General features: G+C 48.9%; 1 protein-coding gene across 2 annotated transcripts; it reads left to right on the plus strand.

The window, feature by feature from the left end:
* The first annotated feature begins 6716 nt into the window (after positions 1-6716).
* Positions 6717-10232, plus strand: trh (thyrotropin-releasing hormone). 2 transcript variants are annotated; one of them, XM_086002285.1, is made up of 3 exons: positions 6717-6845; positions 7370-7589; positions 9392-10232. In XM_086002285.1, the coding sequence occupies exons 2-3, from the start codon at positions 7397-7399 to the stop codon at positions 9985-9987; spliced, it is 789 nt and encodes a 262-aa protein (XP_085858411.1). In that variant the 5' UTR covers positions 6717-6845; positions 7370-7396; the 3' UTR covers positions 9988-10232. The 2 variants fall into 2 exon arrangements, with proteins under 2 accessions (XP_085858411.1, XP_085858413.1); XM_086002287.1 differs by having other exon boundaries at positions 9398-10232.
* Positions 10233-10617: the final 385 nt, after the last annotated feature.

Below are 10617 nucleotides of genomic sequence, written 5' to 3' on the forward strand. Positions count from 1 at the left end.
AGGCCTGACATCATTTACTCTCTGAGGCCTGACATCTCTCACTCTCTGAGGCCTGACATCACTCACTCTCTGAGGCCTGACATCACTCACTCTCTGAGGCCTGAGATCACTCACTCTCTGAGGGCTGAGTTCACTCACTCTCTGAGGACTGACATCACTCACTCTCTGAGGCCTGACATCACTCACTCTCTGAGGCCTGGCATCACTCACTCTCTGAGGCCTGAGATCACTCACTCTCTGAGGCCTGAGATCACTCACTCTCTGAGGCCTGAGATCACTCACTCTCTGAGGCCTGAGATCACTCACCCTCTGAGGCCTGATCTCACTCACTCTCTGAGGCCTGAGATCACTCACTCTCTGAGGTCTGAGATCACTCACTCTCTGAGGCCTGAGATCACTCACTCTCTGAGGCCTGACATCACTCACTCTCTGAGGCCTGAGATCACTCACTCTCTGAGGCCTGAGATCACTCACTCTCTGAGGCCTGAGATCACACTCTCTGAGTCCTGACATCACATGCTCTCTGAGGCCTGACATCACTCATTCTCTGAGGCCTGAGATCACTCACTCTCTGAGGCCTGAGATCACTCACTCTCTGAGGCCTGACATCACTCACTCTCTGAGGCCTGACATCACTCAATCTCTGAGGCCTGAGATCACTCACTCTCTGAGGCCTGACATCACTCACTGTCTGAGGCCTGACATCACTCACTCTCTGAGGCCTGACATCACTCACTCTCTGAGGCCTGACATCACTCAGTCTCTGAGGCCTGACATCACTCACTCTCTGAGGCCTGACATCACTCACTCTCTGAGGCCTGACATCACTCAGTCTCTGAGGCCTGAGATCACTCACTCTCTGAGGCCTGACATCACTCACTCTCTGAGGCCTGACATCACTCACTCTCTGAGGCCTGACATCTCTCACTCTCTGAGGCCTGACATCACTCAATCTCTGAGGCCTGACATCACTCACTCTCTGAGGGCTGACATCACTCACTGTCTGAGGCCTGAGATCACTCACTCTCTGAGGCCTGACATCACTCACTCTCTGAGGCCTGACATCACTCAGTCTCTGAGGCCTGACATCACTCACTCTCTGAGGCCTGACATCACTCACTCTCTGAGGCCTGACATCACTCAGTCTCTGAGGCCTGAGATCACTCACTCTCTGAGGCCTGACATCACTCACTCTCTGAGGCCTGACATCACTCACTCTCTGAGGCCTGACATCTCTCACTCTCTGAGGCCTGACATCACTCAATCTCTGAGGCCTGACATCACTCACTCTCTGAGGGCTGACATCACTCACTCTCTGAGGCCTGACATCACTCAGTCTCTGAGGCCTGAGATCATTCACTCTCTGAGGCCTGAGATCACTCACTCTCTGAGGCCTGACAACACTCACTCTCTGAGGCCTGACATCACTCGCTCTCTGAGGCCTGAGATCACTGACTGTCTGAGGCCTGAGATCACTCACTCTCTGAGGCCTGATATCACTCACTCTCTGATGCCTGACATCACTCACTCTCTGAGGCCTGAGACCACTCACTCTCTTAGGCCTGAGATCACTCACTCTCTGAGTCCTGACATCACTCACTCTCTGCGGCCTGACATTACTCACTCTCTGAGCCTGAAATCACTCACTCTCTGAGGCCTGAGATCACTCACTCTCTGAGGCCTGATATCATTTACTCTCTGAGGCCTGACATCTCTCACTCTCTGAGGCCTGACATCACTCACTCTCTGAGGCCTGACATCACTCACTCTCTGAGGCCTGAGATCACTCACTCTCTGAGGGCTGAGTTCACTCACTCTCTGAGGCCTGACATCACTCACTCTCTGAGGCCTGACATCACTCACTCTCTGAGGCCTGAGATCACTCACTCTCTGAGGCCTGAGATCACTCACCCTCTGAGGCCTGATCTCACTCACTCTCTGAGGCCTGAGATCACTCACTCTCTGAGGCCTGAGATCACTCACTCTCTGAGGCCTGAGATCACTCACTCTCTGTGGCCTGACATCACTCACTCTCTGAGGCCTGAGATCACTCACTCTCTGAGTCCTGACATCACTCGCGCTCTGAGGCCTGACATCACTCACTTTCTGAGGCCTGAGATCACTCACTCTCTGAGGCCTGAGATCACTCACTCTCTGAGGCCTGACATCACTCACTCTCTGAGGCCTGACATCACTCAATCTCTGAGGCCTGTGATCACTCACTCTCTGATGCCTGACATCACTCACTCTCTGAGGCCTGACATCACTCACTCTCTGAGGCCTGACATCACTCACTCTCTGAGGCCTGACATCACTCAGTCTCTGAGGCCTGACATCACTCACTCTCTGAGGCCTGACATCACTCACTCTCTGAGGCCTGACATCACTCAGTCTCTGAGGCCTGAGATCACTCACTCTCTGAGGCCTGACATCACTCACTCTCTGAGGCCTGACATCACTCACTCTCTGAGGCCTGACATCACTCACTCTCTGAGGCCTGACATCACTCAGTCTCTGAGGCCTGACACCACTCACTCTCTGAGGCCTGACATCACTCACTCTCTGAGGCCTGACATCACTCAATCTCTGAGGCCTGAGATCATTCACTCTCTGAGGCCTGAGATCACTCACTCTCTGAGGCCTGACATCACTCACTCTCTGAGGTCTGACATCACTCACTCTCTGATGCCTGCGATCACTCACTCTCTGAGGCCTGAGATCACTCACTCTCTGAGGCCTGACAACACTCACTCTCTGAGGCCTGACATCACTCGCTCTCTGAGGCCTGAGATCACTGACTGTCTGAGGCCTGAGATCACTCACTCTCTGAGGCCTGAGATCACTCACTCTCTGATGCCTGACAACACTCACTCTCTGAGGCCTGACATCACTCACTCTCTGAGGCCTGAGACCACTCACTCTCTGTGGCCTGAGATCACTCACTCTCTGAGGCCTGAGATCACTCACTCTCTGAGGCCTGAGATCACTCACTCTCTGAGGCTTGAGATCACTCACTCTCTGAGGCCTGTGATCACTCACTCTCTGAGGCCTGAGATCACTCACACTCTGAGGCCTGACATCACTCACTCTCTGAGGCCTGACATCACTCACTCTCTGAGGCCTGACATCACTCACTCTCTGAGGCCTGACATCACTCACTCTCTGAGGCAGAGATCACTCACTCTCTGAGGCCTGACATCACTCACTCTCTGAGGCCTGACCTCACTCACTCTCTGAGGCCTGACATTTGTCACTCTCTGAGGCCTGAGATCACTCACTCTCTGAGGCCTGACATCACATCACTCTCTGAGGCCTGAGATCAATCACTCTCTGAGGCCTGAGATCACTCACTCTCTGAGGCCTGACATCACTCAGTCTCTGAGGCCTGAGATCACTCACTCTCTGAGGCCTGAGATCGGTCACTCTCTGAGGCCAGACATCACTCACTCTCTGAGGCCTGACATCACTCACTCTCTGAGGCCTGACATCACTCACTCTCTGACGCCTGACATCACTCACTCTCTGAGGCCTGACAACACTCACTCTCTGAGGCCTGAGATCATTCACTCTCTGAGGCCTGACATCACTCACTCTCTGAGGCCTGAGATCATTTACTCTCTGAGGCCTGACATCACTCACTCTCTGAGGCCTGAGATCACTCACTCTCTGAGGCCTGAGATCGCTCACTCTCTGAGGCCTGAGATCACTCACTCTCTGAGGCCTGACATCACTCACTTTCTGAGACCTGACATCACTCACTCTCTGAGGCCTGACATCACTCACTCTCTGAGGCCTGAGTGCACTCACACCCTGCTCTGTGAGGCCTGAGATCACTCACACACTGCTCCATGAGGCTGCCTCACACTGGGTTGAGCTCATGACAAGTGCAATGCACCTCAGCCTTCACTGAGTGCAGTAAAGTCTATTTACATTGGTCAGCGGGAAATATACAGCAGTCACACTTTTAGTGGGGAATTGATCCACATGGGCATAACTCTGTATATAGGAACATAGGAACAGGATTAGGCCATTGAGTCCCTTACGCCTGTTCCACCATTCAGTGAAATCAAGACTAATCTGCGACCTAACTCCATATACCCATCTATGCCCCATATCCCTTAATACCTTTGTTTAAGAAAAAGCTATCAATCTCAGATTTAATATTAACAATTGATCTAGCTGTTTGTGGAAGAGAGTTCCAAACTTCTACCATCCTTTGTGCGTAGAAGTGTTTCCTAATTTCACTCCTGAAAGGTCTGGCTCTAATTTTTAGACTATGCCCCTTAGTCCTAGAATCCTCAATCACCAGAAATAGTTTCTCTCTATCTATCCTATCTGTTCCCCTTAATATCCTGAAAACTTCGATTAGATCACCCCATAACCTAAATTCTGGGGAATACAACCCTAATTTGTGTAATCTCTCCTCGTAACTTAACACTTGAAGTCTGGGTATCATTCTGGTAAACATACACTGCACTCCCTCCAAGGCCAATATATCCTTCCTAAGGTTTGGTGCCCAGAACTGTAGCAGGAAAGACTGCAGCACTGACAGAGCTAGGGACACGAGCGGACTGGCACAGATTTGCACATTTCATCTTTTCCAACCCAATGTATTCAGATGGCATTTCATAAGGACTATGCTGATGGGGTGAGATGATGTGAGGTGGGAGGAGGCTCATGTGGAGCAGACGCACTGGCATGGACCTGTTGAGCTGAATGGCCTGTTTCTGGGCTGTCAAATTCTATGTCTCTCTGTGAACCTCAAAGATGGTTATTTAAAAAGAACCAACTCTTCTAATTACATTTTGAGCCCTACTTTCTTGCTTCTTTTACTATCAAGCTGTAGGAAAAGTGGTGGCGCTTGTCTGTAATTAACCGATTGAAAATAAATGGGCTAACAGTGCTGTTAAAATAATGGACTGAGGAATGTTATCTAAGAGCATTGAGTGTTTGCCCACTCATATCACCAACAGTGGATTCTAGCCTTCTAGATTGCTGCTGTGTGCCTCTGAATCAAACTATAGCTATCTTTATTTCCTTGTTGTCCTTCCGTCCAGTCACTTAAGCCAATGAGATCATTAGATTTCTGAATGGCACATGGCGTTTGAAGACCGATTTAACAGTAAAGACCAACAGCCAAGCAGCAGTGTCATGGAACTGAGGCAGCATCCACATAGCACTTCCATTCAGTGGAAAGTTACGCACTACTTAACCATTAAAGGTTCTCTTTCATTTGCGTCCATTCAAGGTGTCAGCTGTGGCTCAGTGGGCCACACTCTTGCCTCTGGGTCAGAAGGTTATGGGTTCACTTCAGAGATTTGACACCTAATCTAGACTGACGCTTCAGTGCAGTACTGAGGGAGCGCTGCACTGTTGGAGGTGGGATGGGAAGTTAAACCGTGGCCCCACCTGGCTTCTCAGGTGGATGTAAAAAAAATCACATGGCACTATTTAAAGAAGAGCAGCAGAGTTCTCCCTGATCAATATTTATCCTTCAACTAACATCACTAAAACAGATTATCTGCTCATTTATATCATTGCTGTTTGTGGGACCTTGCTGTATGCAAAATTGCTGCCATGTATCCTACATTATAACAGTGACTACATTTCAAAAGTATCTCATTGGTTGTGAAGCACTTTGGGATTTCCTGAGGTTGGGAAAGGTGCTATATGAATGCAAATTCTTCTTCACTTCATTTATTTTCTTCTTTTCAATTGTTCCCACAGGGAAATTGACACCTTGGGGTCACCATAGATTGAACACAGCTAATTTAGAAATTGATTAAATATCTGTTTATTAATTTTTCTGCTGAGATCTATTATCCAAATTAATTTTTAATTCATATCTCTAGGAAATTTTTACTTCACTTCATCAGAGCCTTAATATGACACAGAAGAGAACTGGACAGGGGAATGGAAACCACTGCATGTGTGTCTGTATATGCATATGTATGTCTATGAATATGTGTGCAAGTTTACCTATATATTTGTGTGTATGCATGTATCTATATGTGTGTGTATGTGAGTGCCTGTGTATGTGTACATGTATATATGTGCCTGCATGCATGTTTTTGTGTGTGTGTATGAAAGTGTATGCACAGATGTCTTTGTGTGCATGCATATATGTATGTGTTGGTGTATGTTTATATGTGTGTATTATGTATGTGCCTGTTCCTTTATTTATGTGTAACTGTAAGTATGTGCTTATGTGTGTGCATATTTACATATGGGTACCTATGTATGGATGTCCATATGTGAACATATACATGTATATATCTTTGTGTATCTATTTCTGTCTAAGTGCATGTGCCTGTATGCCTATGTATGTGTGTTTTTATATGTGTGTATCTCCCTATATATAACTGTGTGTATATATGTGAATTTCTCTTCTCCCCTAGCTATATATACATGTGTGTATGCATGTGTGTATCTCTCTATATATGTGTGTATCTCTTTTTATGTGTATCCATATACATGTGTATATCTCTCTATATAATATATAGGTGTGTATCTCTCTCCCTCTCTCTATATATATATGTATGTGTGCGTGTGTGAGAGAGTTTGTGCTTTCAACTTTCCTTCCGATCAGTAAAGAAAAAGAGACACCCGTTTAACCTACGACTGATTCATTTGCATAGCTGGGGGTGGGGGGAGATACCAAACGGCTATAAATGGGCAGCCTTTGATCGTCAGAGGCAAACTGAGCCAAGAACGAAATTGGGATCACAGAAGCTCGGTCCAAAGGAAGATCTTTCACAACAGGACCGAGTGACACACTGGTCTGTAGTCTGGTACATAGAGTGCCTGCGGGGAAGGAGCGCGGAGGGCAGTCGGAGACGGGACAGGTAACAATACGCAGGAGGAATTCTGTGCAGCAAGGTGTTCATTGTTTGCCATTGATTTCAAATCTTATGTTAGTTGTGTGCGTGTGTGTATGTATAAGTGCATGTGTGCATTTGTATGTGGGTGTATGTATATGCTTGTGTGTTTGTGTGTCTATGTACGTGTGTGTCTTTCTGTCTGTATGTGTGTATTTGTGGGTGTCTGTGTGTGTCTCTATATATGTGTCTGGTCTCTGTGTGTCTGTGTGTGTGTCTCTGTATATGTGTCTATGTGTGTCTGTGTGTCTCTGTATATGTGTCTATGTGTGTCTGTGTGTCTCTGTATATGTGTCTATGTGTGTCTGTGTGTCTCTGCTGTTGTGTGTGTGTGTATGTGTGTGTGTGTGAGACGGTGATCAGTCCTGGATTGTGTGGTTCCAGGTTTCCTATTTTCAGCACGCCGGACAGCGCACTGTGCCGCTTGGCGCCCAATCTCTCCCTGCTCCTGTACATTATTAAGTAAACTCCAATTCTTGTTTCCCACACAGAGTGGTCCCAACTTTTTTTGCACCGAGATGAGGTCGACATGGTTCCTGCTGTTGATCTACCTCACCCTTCACAACACGTCTGTGACAGCGGGTCAGCACACGTCGGTAGAGGACGGGCCGGGGGGAGAGGCAGTCCCGCTGGAGGAGATGCTTCAGAGAGCGGAGACAATGTTCATTCGCTCCATGCTGACAAAAATGGGAGAAGAGCGGAACGCTAACGGTACACACAGCTCTTATTGAATGGCGTTAGACCCAGTCAGTCTGGAATTCACCCTTTAATTAGTTTTCCGTAGAATAAAACATCCTGTAATTTAAGGAACTGTGGATTCTTAATGACTTTTATTTTAGTGCTTTAAATTCCCAGCATTTGGTTGAATTAGTTGATTGCTCGGGTTAGCGAACTGTTTTGAGAGTTAGAATCGAACTTTAAGTACACGCAGGGTTTACTCTGTGTCACTGATTCCCATTCCCGATCTGTTTGCCGCCAGAATATATCAGCGTGCTGGTAAAATAAACTAATTAAATCCAACAATATTAAAAAGCAGGATCTCGCATTTGAGAGTGGGAAAGTTAGAAAACCAGAAATAAAACAGGGATAAGGAAAGATTGCAAGGTGCGCCAGACTAGGAAGGAGAATTTAACAACATTCTGTGTGAATGATTGTAATTTGTATTGTAGCAGACTCCAGCCAGCGTGAGCGGAGTTTGAGAGACCAGCTAACGGCTCGTACAGTCGCTACCCAATGGAGTGCAGGCGGCGTTTAGAAACGGGGCAATCTTTCATTTTCACTGATGTCAGGAATGAATGGCCAACCTTTCCGCCCCACAAGTAATCCTGACCTCGACCCTGACAGTCAACGCAAGCAGCAGCCAGGAAAGTTGGGCTTGAGTAGGGGAGGTTTTGAGGTGAGAGGTACCACCGTAGTGAACAGGTAGAAGGTGAGTTGCAAGCGCCAACTCGTGCCTTTAAAGTATGAAGGACTTGTTGTACCCCATAGTCGGGCTGGCCTGGTCACAGATCGTTATAGAATCAAAGAATGATACAGCACAGAATGGGGCCATTCGGCCCATCGTGCCTGTGCCGGCTCTTTGAAACAGCCATCTATTAGTCCCATTCCCCTTTCCCCATAGCCCTGCGCTTTTTTTTCATTTTAGATATTTATCCAATTCCTTTTTGAAAATTACAATTGAATCTGCTTTCACCGCCCTTTTAGGCAGTATACTCCAGACCATAACAACTCACTGCGTAAAAAATATTCTAATTTCTCCCCAAATTCTATCGAAACACCTGTTGGAATTAATCCGATCGCGCGAACTTTAGGACAGGCGGGGTGAATGGTGCTTGGTCTGATTTGCCGGGTTTTTTGTTTAGAATAGCTACACTTTAAACATTTTCACGGAACACAATTTCAGATTGAAAAATCAATGGTTTAGGCGGCGGTCTGACATCTCACTGAATATCTGAGAGGAGATGAAATTACAGTCAACAATGTGGAAATGCAAATGTTCCCACTTCCCCAGCTCTCCAGCCTGCTCACTCACTCTGCTCACTCACGGCAGGGGGGGGGGGGGGGGATCGAAACTGGAAACACCCTCTCTGCAAATTCCTCACCGCTCTTTCAGCCGACGCTCCACTCTTTGATGTTAAGCTAGTTAAGGTGTGCAGAGACGAATTTGATAAATCCATCACAGTGATTTTCAGAGTAATATGTACCAAGGAAAAAAGAAGCGATCGCATTAGATACAAAAAACATGCCTTTTGAAAGCTGGGAAGCCCATTGACGATAGACGGGGGTGTAATTGCTCTGGTCAGAGGTGAATATCCTCTTTTTTAAATATATTATCCAAAGTGGCTACTGCCTTTCCCTCCAGAGTTACACACTGAACAATTCCTCTGGCAGGAGGATTCTCTCCGGATCAAATCCAATCCATTATTTGGGGGGAGGTGGGTGCCCGGCATCCACGCCGAGCTCCAGCGCACAGCTCGCCCGCACTAAAGCTACTTCTATTTTGCTCTGGACAGTTTTAGATGCGGATTGGCCGCCAGCAGAACAGGTCTTCAAACGGCAACACCCGGGGAAACGGTTGGAGGAAGAGTTTGAGAAGAGGCAGCACCCGGGGAAACGCCAGCAAGGCGAGGACGAGGAAGGCGGTTACGTGGAAGCGGAGAAAAGGCAGCACCCGGGGAGAAGGGAGGTGGACGACGGCTCGGTGGAGATGCCGGCGAGGCAGCCCCCGGGCAGGCGGTCCACGCACCAGGACTCGGGCCGGCAGCTGCCCTTCCTCAGCGAGCTCGCCAAGAGACAGCACCCCGGCAAAAGGTCGCTGCTGTACAGCAAGCGCCAGCACCCCGGCCGGAGGAGCTGGGAGGACCAGAGCGACTCCGGTGAGAGCGAGCCGGCGGAGGAAGGCCAGCGCCCGGTCAAACGGTACCCGGAGGCGGCCAGCAGCAGCAGCGAGCTCCCCTTCCCCTGTGACCTGCAGGAGCCTGGACCCTGCAGCAAAGCGAGCTATGTGTTGGAGCTGCTCGGTAACATGAACAAGAGTAGGGCAGAGGTGAAGAGGCAACACCCTGGGAGGAGGCTTGCTTCAGACGATGAGTTGGAGGGACGAGATTGAGATGTTTAATTATGATTTACTCTGTTGTAAATTATTGTTTTCTTTCGTTTATATGAGATGCCCTCTAAGACCATATACCGCTTTGCTTCCTAGGCAGGAATTTGTCTTGCTTAGGTATGTTAATGGTTCCACCATCACATTCCCCAGCATGTCCCGCAATGCATGTGCCGTCATCCAAGAGAATTTAAGGAACGAGTAGAGGAACAAGAGAAAGAGGGAGGAGAGAGGGAGGGGGAGAGAGAAAGGGAGGGAGGAGAGAGAGTGGGAGGGAGGAGAGTGGGAGGGAGGAGAGAGGGAGGGAGGGAGGGGAGAGAAGGAGAGGGGAGGGAGAGGGAGGGAGAGGAGAGGGAGGGAGAGGAGAGGGAGGGGAGGGAGGGAGGGGAGAGAAGGAGAGGGGAGGGAGGGGAGAGAAGGAGAGGGGAGGGAGGGGAGGGAGGGAGGGGAGAGAAGGAGAGGGGAGGGAGGGAGGGGAGAGAAGGAGAGGGGAGGGAGGGAGGGGAGAGAAGGAGAGGGGAGGGAGAGGGGAGGGAGGGAAGAGAAGGAGAGGGGAGGGAGAGGAGAGGGGAGAGGAGAGGGAGGGGAGGGAGAGGGGAGGGGAGAGGAGAGGGAGGGGAGGAGAGGGGAGGGAGA

Source organism: Somniosus microcephalus, chromosome 11 (assembly GCF_052327205.1).
Source record: "Somniosus microcephalus isolate GS21.2 chromosome 11, FLI_Smic_1.0, whole genome shotgun sequence".
Classification (NCBI taxonomy): Eukaryota; Metazoa; Chordata; class Chondrichthyes; order Squaliformes; family Somniosidae; genus Somniosus; species Somniosus microcephalus.